This window comes from Esox lucius, chromosome 1 (genome assembly GCF_011004845.1).
Source record: "Esox lucius isolate fEsoLuc1 chromosome 1, fEsoLuc1.pri, whole genome shotgun sequence".
Lineage (NCBI taxonomy): Eukaryota > Metazoa > Chordata > Actinopteri > Esociformes > Esocidae > Esox > Esox lucius.
In genome coordinates this window covers 20,020,738-20,035,382 of record NC_047569.1, presented here as the reverse complement: position 1 = coordinate 20,035,382, position 14,645 = coordinate 20,020,738, and the positions used below count along the sequence as shown (strand labels likewise).

At 40.0% G+C, this 14,645-nt stretch overlaps 1 protein-coding gene across 4 annotated transcripts in view; it reads right to left on the bottom strand.

The window, feature by feature from the left end:
- Window positions 1-14,232, bottom strand: part of igsf5b (immunoglobulin superfamily, member 5b) — a 35,160-nt gene extending 20,928 nt beyond the window's left edge. For 2 of the 4 annotated variants that reach the window (XM_020047564.3, XM_020047578.3), the window contains exons 1-3: window positions 13,652-14,232; window positions 12,860-12,964; window positions 9,660-9,971 (exon numbers count right to left, since the gene is read on the bottom strand). In XM_020047564.3, coding sequence (XP_019903123.1) covers window positions 9,660-9,971; window positions 12,860-12,905 — 358 coding nt within the window. In that variant the 5' untranslated portion in view covers window positions 12,906-12,964; window positions 13,652-14,232. The remainder of the gene's footprint in view (window positions 1-9,659; window positions 9,972-12,859; window positions 12,965-13,651) is intronic. The other 2 variants (XM_020047573.3, XM_020047584.3) reach the window with 2 other exon arrangements.
- Window positions 14,233-14,645: the final 413 nt, after the last annotated feature.

Below are 14,645 nucleotides of genomic sequence, written 5' to 3'. Positions count from 1 at the left end.
TGAGCGATGCAACAGATTTTAAGCGATTGTTATGCGCTACGCGCTTCAGCACTCAGTGACCCCGCTCTGTGAGTTTGTGTGGTCTACCACTGCTTGGCAGGGCTGTTGTTGCTCTTTGATGCTTCTACTTCACTATTATAGGCACTTACAGTTGACCGGGGAAGATCTAGTAGGGCAGAAATTTCACAAACTGACTTGTGGCAAAGGTGGCATCCTATGACAGTGCCACGTTTAAAGTTACTGAGCTCTTCAGTACGACCCTTTGTACTGCCAATGTTTGTCTATGGAGATTTCATGGCAGTGTGCTAGATTTGATATACCTGTGAGCAATGGGTTTGGCTGAAACACCTGTCCACATACTTTTGGCTGTATAGTGTGTGTGTGTCAACAGAATCCTGGCTGAGATGGTTAGGGTTTCTTTGATTGCAATTGACCAGTGCTCACTTATCAAGCTATCTTCCTAAATTATTGATTGTGAGCCTCCAGGTCTCATTTGGTTGATGAAAGAATGAAGCTTCTTTCTGTATCTTATACACTGGCAGCCAAATACTTAGTCACTTATCTTGTGAAGTCTTTTGTGTGGCAAAGTGAAAGAGAGAGGGTGCAGGAGAGAATTGCTATAGACAATAAGATATTTATAGACATTTTGTTACTTTGAACCAAATGACATGTCTATGTAAATTAGACATTTGAAAGCCTTTATTGTTCTGTGCACAATGTTGGATCCCCTGTTCCTAATAAGATACTTTATTTATTATACACTGCAAAGTTTTCTAAAGGATTCTATGTTAGCAGTACGGGCGCCTATTGTCCTTGGTCGGTCCAGGTAATTTCTTCTTCATGTCATTGTATTTAAGGTTGCTATTTCAATGAATGTGTTGATGGATAGAGGATTGAGAAATTCTCACTAATCTGAGTATGGGTGGGCTGATCTCATTATACTTGTATCCATAATCGTGTCCTTGATTAGTGACAATGACAAGTCAGTCTACAGGGAAGATTTAATGCGCCTGGCGGCATGGTACGCTGACAACAACCTAGAACTCAACGCAAAGAAAACCAAGGAACTCATTGTGGTTTACAGGAAGTCTAAAAGCTGCAGCCACACCCCAATCCTCATTGATGGTACTGAGGTGGAGCGTGTCCAGCTTAAAATTCCTTTGTGTCCACATCTCCGAGGACCTCTCCTGGACCCTCAACACCTCAGCTCTGGCCAAAAAGACACAGCAGCACCTGTACTTTTTGAGAAGGCTGAAGAAAGCTCGCCTGTCCTCCAGGATCCTTGTTGACTTTTACCGCTGCACAATCGAGAGCATTCTGACCTACTGTGCCACAGTATGATTTAGCAGCTGCTCCACAGCCAACCAGAAGGCCCTGCAACAGGTGGTGAAAACCGCCCAGCACATCACTGGTGCCCAGCTTCCTGCCATCGCAGACCTCCAACGCAAGCGGTGTCTGCACAGGGCACACAGGATCATCAGGGACCCTTCACACCCATGCTACAAAGTGTTTACCCTCCTACCATCAGGTAGGCAGTACAGGTCTCTTTGGTCCCACACCAGCAAGCTCAGGAACAGATTCTTCCAATCCACTGTAACCCTGTTGAACTCTGTGACCCAGAGAACTCTGTGACCCATCACTTACCATACCCCCCGCGCCTCTCAGGCCCTTGTTGCGCTACTCCTTTGTACTTCTCTGACACTGCCTTGCAAAGCCTGATAATGGAAGTTTTTCATTTGTTGCAGGTACATGTCTACCTCCGGAATCTCACCGCTGCTATCCCTGCATTTCAGTTGCACATGCACCTTGTACATTCAATTTGCCTCTTTGCACATTTAAATTTAGAATTGCCACTGTGCTTGCATTTGTACAGTTGTTACGCACATGTCTACCTCAAGGACCTTAGTGCTGCTATCTCTGCACATCTAGAATGCCATTCTGTGGTTGCACATCTAGAATGCCACTTACAAATTGCCATTTGTACCCAAACAAATATTATCCCTCTTATATCATTCCCTATACCTAAACATTTCTGGGATTTCTTGGGATAGAAAACTAGGTTTCTTGGGATAGAAAGCTTTTGGCACACACTGATGGTCTACGCATAACATCTGTTCAATATTGTCATTATTGGGCAAGTCCCTTCCCCTGAAACTATTTCCTATTTGGCGTAGGCTATTGTTATTTATTTACATTTACATTTATACTGCCACCCAATTCTAATCCAGTCATTTTGAACAATTAGATCAGAAAAGAAAGTGTACGCTTAGCAAGTGAGGGCTAATCTTTAGCCCAAAAATTCATGTTTTTATGCCGTGGTTATTTGCCAACACGTATGATAATCTTAGGCCATATGAATTTGCTTTGATTGTCACTGTAAACAGAAATGTGCCTCTCTTCATTAATGCCAGTTAGAAAAGATGAGTTCTTGATGAATATATGGTCACATGGCAAAAACTGTGTACTAATTATAGAAAGTAGGACTCATATCGTAGTCATATTCGAAAAATTCTCCATATCTCTAACGACAGTCTCTTTTTTCTGAGTACTTGGAAGAACCCAAGAGCCGAGATCCTGAAGAAGTCCCTTGTTCGGGCTCAATTTCTTTTTTTTGTAACGGTAAATGTAATATGTAGGAATTGTGTGGGAAGAAGTTAGATCCGGGGATGTCGCTAATGAGAGGAAAGGTGGATGTGATTCATGGGGCCCATGGGTTGACAGTGTCCACGGACAGAAACAATCACGCAATATGGACAATACTGATATGATTGCTGTTTTGATGCAGCACATGGGTTGTGATGGTGACGAAAAATGTACTGTAGGCTACAGCAGCTTTAATAAACAAGAAGTATACTGTTGTTATCCACAACATGAGGCAAGTCGTCACTTAATGAATCCTACATCTTAAAGGATATTCAAATATTTCCTTCTCCTCTCATCATTTAACTAATTTGGCTCTGCTTCAAACTGAGAGCTCAGCAAAAAACCTGAATAAAGTCATTCATGCAAAAGGAAGGGAACCGCAATGAACCATTGTCTTTAATATATTACATAAGGACTCCTTTATTGCCAGAGCTACAAATTATCCCTGACATATGTACCCATTAACAATAATGCATGGTGGATCAAGCCCTCCAGTGTGGATCTCTCGACCATGACAAAGCCTTTGAATGAATTGTGCATCTTGGCGTTTTCCAGTTAACAGTCAGCAACTCTACTGCTAATTTGTGGCCCGGTGGTCAAAATATTCCAATGGAGGAGAACCACAAATCCATACTAGAGGCTGACAATATGCTCTTCTCACCCCTCAGCTCTAATTGTCTTATTTAAATGTGATGCAAACACGCCCACACAAAACATTTACACACATACTGTTTGTAGACACACCAACACATGCATGCACATAAACAAAGATAAACACACATCAGTACATTACATATGGCATGCAAAGCATTCGTGAAATCACCCAGAAACACCTACACACACTATTCACAAAAACAAACCAATCTGCAATTATTGAACATCAACAGAACCGGTTGTATGAGCTAGAACTATGTATGAACTCACTTTGATGTAAATCAAAGACAAGTGAGCATGCCTTTAGTAATTGAGATTGAGAGGGAAATAGTGATGTTCAACACAATCAAAAACACACAGACACACACAATACTTCAGATTTGAGCAGATCCCAATACTTCTTTCAGATTAAACGTTGCTTTCCATATTTTTTGTTTCATAATGTGCCAAATGTTTTCAGTAGGTGACAGGTCTGGACTGCAGGCAGGCCAGTTTACCACCCAGACTCTATTACTGCAGAGCCATGCTGTTGTAATACATACAGAACGTGGTTTGGGATTGTCTTGCTGAAATAAAAACAGCCCTTCCCTGAAAAAGACGTTGGCTGGATGGCCGCATATGTTGCTCCAAAACCTGTATATATTGTTCTGCATTAAGAGGGCCTTAACAGATGTGCAAGTCTCCCCATTACCGTGTGCACTAATGCACCCCCATACCATCAAGGATGTTCGCTTTTGAACTGTGTGCTGATAACATGCCGAATGGTCTCTCAGCTCTAACATTATACAGCGTGTGGTTTGGAAATTAGATTTTTATTGACTATCCTACCCATGCAATATCCACAGTGGGGAGAAGTATTTGATACACTGGTGATTTTGCAGGTTTTCACACTTACAAAGCATGTAGAAGTCAAATTTTTATCATAGATACACTTCAACTGTGAGTGACGGAATCTAAAACAAATATCCAGAAAATCACATTGAATGATTTTTAAGTAATTAATTTCCATTTTTTTGCATGACATAAGTATTTGATACATCAGAAAAGCAGAACTTAATATTCGGTACAGAAACCTTTGTTTGCAATTACAGAGTTCTTGACCAGGTTTGCACACACTGCAGCAGGGATTTTGGCCCACTCCTCCATTCAGACCTTCTCCACATCCTTCAGGTTTCGGGGCTGTCACTGGGCAATACAGACTTTCAGCTCCCTCCAAAGATTTTCTATTGGGTTCAGGTCTGGAGACTGGCTAGGCCACTCCAGGACTTTGAGATGCTTCTTACGGAGCCATTCCTATGTTGCCCTGGCTGTGTGTTTCGGGTCGTTGTCATGCTGGAAGACCCGGCCACAACCCATCTTCAATGCTCTTACTGAGGGAAGGAGGTAGTTGGCCAAGATCTCGCAATACATGGCCCCATCCATCCTCCCCTGAATACGGTGCAGTCGTCCTGTCCCCTTTGCAGAAAAGCATTCCCAAAGAATGTTTCCACCTCCATGCTTCACGGTTGGTATGGTGTTCTTGGGGTTGTACTCATCCTTCTTCTTCCTCCAAACATGGCAAGTGGAGTTTAGACCAAATAGCTCTATTTTTGTCTCATCAGACCACATGACCTTCTCCCATTCCTCCTCTGGATCATCCAGATGGTCATTGGCAAACTTCAGACGGGCCTGGACATGCACTGGCTTGAGCAAGGGGGAGCTTGCGTGCGCTGCAGGATTTTAATCCATGACGGCGTAGTGTGTTACTAATGGTTTTCTTTGAGACTGTGGTCCCAGCTCTCTTCAGGTCATTGACCAGGTCCTGCCATGTAGTTCTGGGCTGATCCCTCACCTTCCTCATGATCATTGATTCCCCACGAGGTGAGATCTTGAATGGAGCCCCAGACCGAGGGAGATTGGCCATCATCTTGAACTTCTTCCATTTTCTAATAATTGCACCAACAGTTGTTGCCTTCTCACCAAGCTGCTTGCCTATTGTCCTGTAGCCCAGCCTTGTGCAGGTCTACAATTTTATCCCCGATATCCTTACACAGCTCTCTGGTCTTGGCCATTGTGGTGAGGTTGGAGTCTGTTTGATTGAGTGTGTGAACAGGTGTCTTTTATACAGGTAACGAGTTCAAACAGGTGCAGTTAATACAGGTAATGAGTGGAGAACAGAAGGGATCAAATACTTATGTCATGCAATAAAATGCAAATTATTATTTAAAAATCATACAATGTGATTTTCTGGATTTTTGTTTTAGATTCCGCATACCTATGTACCTATGATAAAAATTACAAACCTCTACATGCTTTGTAAGTAGGAAAACCTGCAAAATCGCCAGTGTATCAAATACTTGTTCTCCCCACTGTATAACTAAGTGAACAAAGGCTTTTTGTATACATTTCCCAGGCTAGTGGTACCAGAAAGATATGTATAGGTATCTTACAACTAGAACTGTGTAAAGATACAACATATTTTACAAACCTGATTCCAAAAAAGTTGGGACACTGTACAAATTGTGAGTAAAAAAGGAATGGAATAATCTCAAACTTATATTTAATTCACAATAGAATTTAGATAACATATCGAATGTTGAAATTGAGACATTTTGTAATGTCATGCCAAATATTGGCTCATTTTGGATTTCATGAGAGCTACACATTCCAAGAAAGTTGGGACAGGTAGCAATAAGAGGCCGGAAAATTTAAATGTACAGATAAGGAACAGCTGGAGGACCAATTTGCAACTTATTATGTCAATTGGCAACATGATTGGGTATAAAAAGAGCCTCAGAGTGGCAGTGTCTCTCAGAAGTCAAGATGGGCAGAGGATCACAAATTCCCCCAATGATGCTGCGAAAAATAGTAGAGCAATATCAGAAAGGAGTTTCTCAGAGAAAAATTGCAAAGAGTTTGAAGTTATCATCTACAGTGCATAATATCATCCAAAGATTCAGAGAATCTAGAATAATCTCTGTGCGTAAGGATCAAGGTCGGAAAACCATACTGGATGCCTGTGATCTTTGGGCCCTCAGACGGTACTGCATCACATACAGGAATGATACTGTAATGGAAATCACAACATGGGCTCAGGAATACTTCCAGAAAACATTGTCGGTGAACACAATCCACCGTGCTATTCGCCGTTGCCAGCTAAAACTACAAAAAGAAGCCGTATCCAGGATCCAGAAGCGCAGGCGTTTTCTCTGGGCCAAGGATCATTTAGAATGGACTGTGGCAAAGTGGAAAAGTGTTCTGTGGTCAGACTAATCAAAATTTGAAGTTCATTTCGGAAAACTGGGACCCCATGTCAACCGAACTAAAGAGGACAAGGACAACCCAAGTTGTTATCACCACTCATTTCAGAAGCCTGCATCTCTGATGGTATGAGGTTGCATGAGTGCATGTGGCATGGGAAGCCTACACATCTGGAAAGGCACCATCAATGCTGACAGTTATATCCAAGTTCTAGAACAACATATGCTCCCATCCAGACGTCGTCTCTTTCAGGGACAACCTTGCATTTTCCAACATGACAATGCCAGACCACATATTACATCAATTACAATGTCATGGCTGCATAGAAGAAGGATCCGGCAACTGAAATGGCCAGCCTGCAGTCCAGATCTTTCACCCAAACATTTGGCGCATCATAAAGAGGAAGGTGCGACAAAGAAGACCTAAGACAGTTGAGCTAGAAGCCTGTATTAGACAAGAATGGGACAACATTCCTATTCATAAACTTGAGCAACTTGTCTCCTCAGTATAAAAAGAAGAGGGTATGCCACACAGTGGTAAACATGGCCTTGTCCCAACTTTTTTGAGATGTGTTGATGCCATGAAATTTAAAATCAACTTATTTTTCCCTTAAAGTGATACATTTTCTCAGTTTAAACATTTGATATGTCATCTATGTTGTATTCTGAATAAAATATTGAAATTTGAAACTTCCATATCATTGCATTCTGTTTTTATTCACAATTGTACAGTGTCCCAACTTTTTTGGAATCGGGTTTGTAAATATACAAGCAGGATCAATCAAATTGAATTGAAATAGAGATTCTTGCACAGTGTATTTTTCCATTTACACTTTAAACATGTATTGTTTTCCCAGAGCATCTTCTCATCCAAGATTACAACACACTTTACAAGGTATTTGCAGCTACAGCAAACTCTTCAGTAAAGACTTTTGATAATGAATTTTGATTATGCACAACAATCAGGTTAGCCACATAAGCATTGCGTAGAGATTGTGGGCATGCCAGGAGGATTTGACAGTCTTGAACTCAGCAAATTTATATGAAAGAAGCACTATAACTGGGTAATTGGTCCAGTAAAAATATGTTCATTCGATCTATGCAATTTGTTCACACACATTAATAATTGAAGCTTTAATTTCACAAAAAAATTACATTGCATGTAAGATCAGAAAGATAATCAAATTGTGTTTCTTTGAATCTGAACATCAGAAAATAGGTCAAGATACTTGATGTCAGTGAATGAGAAATTAAATGAAAATAAAACAATGTAATTGACAGAAGAATATTATCTCATTTTGGAGGGAGAGTATCTCTTTATAAATAGTAATTTATTCATTATCTCCTTATCACCATTATGAATCAAAACTCCAACATTTATTGATTCAACAAAACTGAAGAAATTCCAGGACACCGTAAATAATTCCCATGATTGGTCAGCACCCAGCTATGGCCGTACTTGCACTGCCAACTACTTCACTGCCGTTAACGGCAAACCCCAGATGGTACAGCGCTAAGATCGGAAGCAGTCCAATCGTAGCTTTAAACTTTGGGATAGAGTGCACGTTTCTCAGATGAATCAGCACATTATTCCATAAAAATAATAATTGTGGACCTCCTATGAGAAAAGGTCCAACCTCCCGTTTTACAGTATTATGTTTAGAAATTCTAAGAGCAATAAGGTCTGCGTTTAGTGATTTTTGTTGTATGTTAACATATAGGTATGTACGATAGGACTAATTCAGAGAGACAAGTCCATTTACAGCTACATCCAGCAATAATTGACACAAGTTTTGTTATTTGGGCAGTTTACCAAATTATATTAAAGTTACAGTTACACAATGGATATGGGTTTAAAGTGCATTCTCTCAGCTTTAATTTCAGGGTATTCACATACAGATTGGAGGAAGGGTTTAGGAATTACAGCTCTTTAGTATGTAGCCTCTTTTTCAAGGAACCAAAAGTAATTCAACAATTGACTCAAAAGCTGTTTCATGGACAGCTGTTTCCATGGTAAAGAAAAAACCCTTCACAACATCCAGCCAAGTGAAGAACACTCTCCAGGAGGTAGGCATATCATTATCCAAGTCTACCATGAAGAGAAGATTTCACAAGAGTAAATACAGAGGGTTCACCACAAGGTGCAAACCATTCGTAAGCCTCAAGAATTGAAAGATCAGATTAGACTTTGCCAAAATAAAATTATTTGCCAAAAAACACCGCTCAGTTCTGGAACCGCATTCTTTGGAATGATGAAACTAAGATTAACCTGTTCCAGAATGATAGGAAGAAAAAAAGTATGGAGAAGGCTTGGAACCGCTCATGATTTAAAGCATACCACATCATCTGTAAAACATGGTGGAGGCAGTGTGATGGCATGGGCTTGCATGGCTTCCAATGGCACTAGATCACTAGTGTTTATTGATGATGTGACAGAACACAGAAGCAGCTGGATGAACTCTGAAGTGTATAGGGATATTTTGTCTGCTCAGATTCAGCGAAGTTGATTGGACAGCACTTCACTTTACAGATAGACAATGTCCCAAAACATCCTGCAAAAGCAACCCAGGAGTTTTTTAAGGCAAAGAAGTGGAATATTCTGCAATGGCCTAGTCAGTCATCTGATCAACACCTTGAATTAAAGCTGAAAGTTTGCACTTCAATTGCATCTTGGTTGTTTCATTTCAAATCCATTGTGGTGGCGTGCTGAGCCAAAATTATGAAAATTGTGTCAGTGTCCAAATTATTTACCTTAGCCTCAACAGGAAGCCAAAGGCTAACATCTTCAAAAAGACGACTTTCATGCACTTTTGACACCATGTCATATTCTTTAGATTGCTCAATGTAAATTAAACAATGACCAGTACGATAAATCATGTTCACAACATTAGTTTTACTTCATTAGAACGCAAGCATGTTACAAACTTACTTATAACCAGCATTAGATTTTGCTTCATGGCGCAAACTGTCATACGTTATTCCACAACTGGCCGTTAAAATTATTTCTTGAAAAACCTTGAAAGTAGTAACAGTGGCACTTTTGTTTCTCTGCCATACTGAATCCTGTCAACCTGCCAGTAGGCAGCCCCCTCAAGGACAGCCAAATAAGAAATGTACACAAACCTTGAATGAATAGATTAGCAGTTTCCCTGTGGATATTTTGGAGATCACAGGTCACCTGTCCCTGGTGGCTGCGCTGGGCACTTATCAGGAAAAATTCCCAGGAGGAAAGCTGATTGGTGGAGCAATTCACTGCAGTCATGTTGGGGTTGTTGGAGAGCATACCGAACTGGAATGATATTGTCAACACTGCACTACCGTTGAGGAGCCACACCATCACCTCCCACTGCTCAGTGGTGCTGCAAGTTAGCCGGGCCGAGTCACCTCGCAGCACTGTAATGGTTCTGGGCTTTAACTCCATCAAGGACTCCACCACTGAGAGGGACAGACATAGAAACATGGTCGTAAGGAGTATGGGTGTTGTGGAATGTGGGTCACACTGGGTTATGTGTTGATAAAATCCTTATAGAGTGATACATTCCCAATTCATTATATTTTAAATCAATTATCTCTTGTATGATGCATTTAAAAATATGATTTTAGGTTCCCTAACACAAACCTACTTCTAACACGAATACCTACAGTAAATACATTAAAACTCAAAAGGTACTGTGACATATTTTCAAGCTGGCCATCATGAGGCTGACAAATCAATCAGAACAAATCAATCAGACATCCATAACAGTAAGTGTACCACAATTACATGTTGGGTGTATTAAGCACTGGATGCTCAGCAGTGCAGGGAAAGCTGTCACATGTGGCCATCTTTCGCTGCAGAAACTGCTTTAAAGGGGCCATATGTACGATTAGACTACTAGCATAAATGACCAGAAGACATCTGCAGTTATGGTTTCAAATATTATTTGCTACCAAATTATTCTGAGTACCTGAGATATTTCCTACGTAAGGTTTCTTGCCCATTTAAAGTTTTGCTTCCTTTATGTTGGAGGGACAACAGATGCTCTTGCATATAGGTGATTGTGCTTTGCCTGTTAATGCTGTAGCTTTTATTGTTTAGTCATAAACATGCAATAGGGAATGCAACAATGACTCTGCAGTGGTACCCATACCTTAGTATAGTTCAGTTTCAGTGACTGCAAGGTGAAATTGTCTCAGGTAACTAGCAAGCAGCTACATGGTGCTTTATCAGACAATCAAACATTCGGACAAACACAAAAAATGCCTGGTAAGCACAGAGCCAACTGCAAAACTCCTGTGCCCCCATTCCCTGACTGATCAGTTATACAATTTAAAGCCTATACAGTTTTTGAGGCGATGGTTATGATGCAAACACAATAGTAGAATTCCTTCATCTTCAACAACATTTAATATCAACTCATGACTGAAGTGACTCTTGAAAATAAGAAAAGTGACTATAATAAATGAGATCGGCAGTAATTCTGACACTGGGCATAGCTAGTGTTTAGAGCAGAGGTCCACAGAGGGCAGAGTGTCTGCAGGTTTTCACTCTCACCTTATACTTAACTGACTAATTAGGTCACTAATTGGTTCGTTTCTACCCCCACTGGGTTGTTTAGGTCTGAACTGGGAACCAATTTAAAGGAAAACCCAAAAACCTGCAGACACATGGCCCTCCGTGGAACCGGTTTGAGACCTCTGGTTTAGAGGGAGAAGGATCTCGTCTCCACACTGTGTGGATTGACCTATTCTACACTTGCTCAGGGTGAGTTGTAAAGGTTGTTTGGAGGTTTGTTTGCTGTTCCTTTGTTGAGGTTTTGTACCCAAATGTTTAGGGCTTAAATGTTATTAGTTACCGGGGTCTTAATAATGTCTTGATGTACAATCACAATGCAACTTAATAACAAATTAGCTTATGGTGGTGTCCCTTATTGTGAATTACATGAACAAGAAGAGAAACGAGGCCATTACAGAAATACGGAAATAAAATAGAAGATCCAAGCCATATTCCTCCCAAGAGACACATATCATGCAGAAAAACACGATAAGATAAATGAAGCTCTTTTAAATAAAAACACCTAGAATTTTGTAGAATGTGATGAAAGTAGTCATTCATGGGAGGCAGTGAAAGTGGTCATTAGTGAGACACGATGAAGGTGATCATTCATGGGAAACGAATCGCACTTATGCCATCCCAGAAGAAGGATAGATTGATTACATATCAGAATTCAATCAAGAAGTTGAAAGATATGGAACAAAAGCATTAAGACATTTGATCTATTTATAATAAAACAAATTCAATTTTAAAACCGGCATTTTATGAGACATGTTGTGATGCTCATTCTGGGGTTTGCTAGCATTGCTATATCTGTGTGTCACTGTCCAAATACTGTTGAAGTTCAAGATGTTTTACAACAGTGCCATTTCTTATTGAGCCCGACAGCTTGTGTCAAAAAAATAATCATGTGAAAGTGACGTATAAATATACTGATACTGAGTGAGCAGCAGTTCAACCAGTTCACACACACTATAATAATATCTGAGGAGTGACAGTAGCTTCTTAACGTCATTGACCAACCAAAAAAGGCACCGCCCATATCTGTTTTCGAATTGAGAAACAGGGATTGTTTGACTGTTTTCAGGCCCACAGTAACCTTTAAACGGCTAGTGGCTTTTTACATGTAATAACCCACAAAGTTGTGTACCTTGCTAAAAAATTATGATCTGAATAGGTTGTAGGAAGAGAAGATGCAGTATATACGCTGCTGTGACATGTATTTTGTTGCTTTCCTCTATCAGAAAAGCAATCCTCCAATTATATTTCGTTTGGGCTTCACTGCTTATTTCCATTGATCGTTGAAGGAGTAACAGGGACTAGAGAGATTATTACTGGGTCTGGTGCAATTTTGGAATATAAAATGTCTAAGACACATTTCGAAGTAATCTGGGGATATGTTTGTGCAGTGATAAATCTGTTAGCTGTGATAAATATAACCATTTAGAGGATTAAGTCAGAAGAATACGTTTATATAGAGCAGATTATGTACCTGATACCTCTGAATGGTGGAATGATGTAATTAATATATTCAAGCTCTAACTTGAGGTGGGATTCAGTGACACTCTTGGTCCTGACCACTATATCTTACCACTAACAGAGACAGACATTTTGAGGAAATGAATTGTGCAGAGCACATCAATCATTAGGAAGTTAATTAGTGTTCCTGTGGGTTTAATACTAAGAGGTCAGTGATCAAGCACATCCTAATAGAGGGGATATGCAGGCATATTGCTTCTGATAGTTACATTCTGATATATGATAGCCCAAGTTGGTATGGAAGTCTTACCTTGAATCACATAGGCCAGAAGTATCAAGGAGATGAGGTTGCTCATACTGCTCAGAGAACAGTTAAGCCATTGCTCTAAGCTCAGCAGACAGAGAAAATGTTGAGCTATAAAATGAATTTGTGACCTTTAGTCAATACACAATTGTACATGACAGTGGGTTATTGTTATGCACACCATTTTGACAGTCACCTTGATAATTTTCTAAAAACCGTTTGTTCTCACAAAGAGTGCTTAACTATGTAATACTGTCAAACAACTATGTAATGAACTTAAAATGTAAACACCTACCACCTGTGATTTGAATGTACTGAGAAAAATCTACATGATTCAAGCGTGATTCAAGTCTTTTTTTAATTTTGTTTTCAACTTAAGCATCTCAATAGGTTAAGACAAACAGATCCCTAACACCCCCCCCCCACTCCAATTCTCCTTCTGAGTAATTTAATTTCCAACAACCTGAACTTGAGCCTACTGGCAAGGATCAAACGATATTCCTGCATTACAGCTTGTGGAGATAAAACCTCATTGAGATAGACCAATCACAAATGTATTTAAGAGATACAAATCAATAAATGTACTACAAACATCTCAATAACACAATCTCTATTCAACATGTTCAACACATGTTATGGTAATTATCACGGAGAGCATTAATTATGTGGTAATAATGTGATTCTAATCTCAATGTACCGTACCACATAACTTTATACCCCATACAGTCATGTTAACTGGGTGAATTTACTGTTGAAAGAAGTACAGCATTTTTACAGCATCAACAGCATCTCACTTACCTCAGTGTGAATTTCTGACAGGTGCTGCACAACAGGCTGTGAGCTGAGGAAAACTACTGACAAGTCTGCTGCTATCTCCTCTAGTGTGGTGGTGGGGCACCATATCATCCCAAAAGTCTGTTAAACATTACCACAGAATATTGGGAACTTCGCTCTCTGCCTCGACAAATGGCTGCAAACACACGTTATGACTCAGTGCCACAGTACCACTGACAATAATGCCATTGACATTCCACTAGTCTACTGAGGCTTTCGTGCACCCCCCCTCTCTTCAGTGGAATGGGTCTGGGCTAAAATGATGACCTGTGTAGTTGGACTGAACTGAATACTAAAGGCCAACCAACCTATTAATAAACACTGTGTTCCAAGGGAGATCTCATTTTATGTTTACATTTCTGAAAACTCAGATGATTTGAATTTCTGTCATGTTACAAATTAAAATGCATATAGCATAAAGGCGGCACCAAATATCATGTTTATAAGCCAAATTCATAAAACCCATGCACTTTCAAATTGTTAATTTTTTTGGGGGCTTTGTCACTTTGCTGAAAATAATTATTTTCACTTCTAATAATCCATGACTTCTTCCATATATCCTCCTGAAGTCCCCAAACATAGGCTTTACATTTGGACCTAAACTGCCCAGCCCTAACATTACAGTTATCTATAAATGAAACAATGAATTCAAAATATATCAGGCAATGAAGAGCTGTTTACACCAGTCTATTAGTAGTTCTCTGACATCTCTTAGTCATCCTTTTCCATTACAACAAAGTGCATAGCAGACCGTAATATTCCAAAGACTTGTGTACAGTTAATGAGAACAGTCATGAGATACGCTACACACAAGTCTTACGCTGAACTGAGTCGCTGAATTTGCATTTACACATAGAAATCAAACATCTTTGCCATAGTACAGTGGGAGGCACCGCATTGATAGATCGGTTTCAGTCTGACAGTACATGTTTAATATCCTGGTTGGAGTTCACAGTGG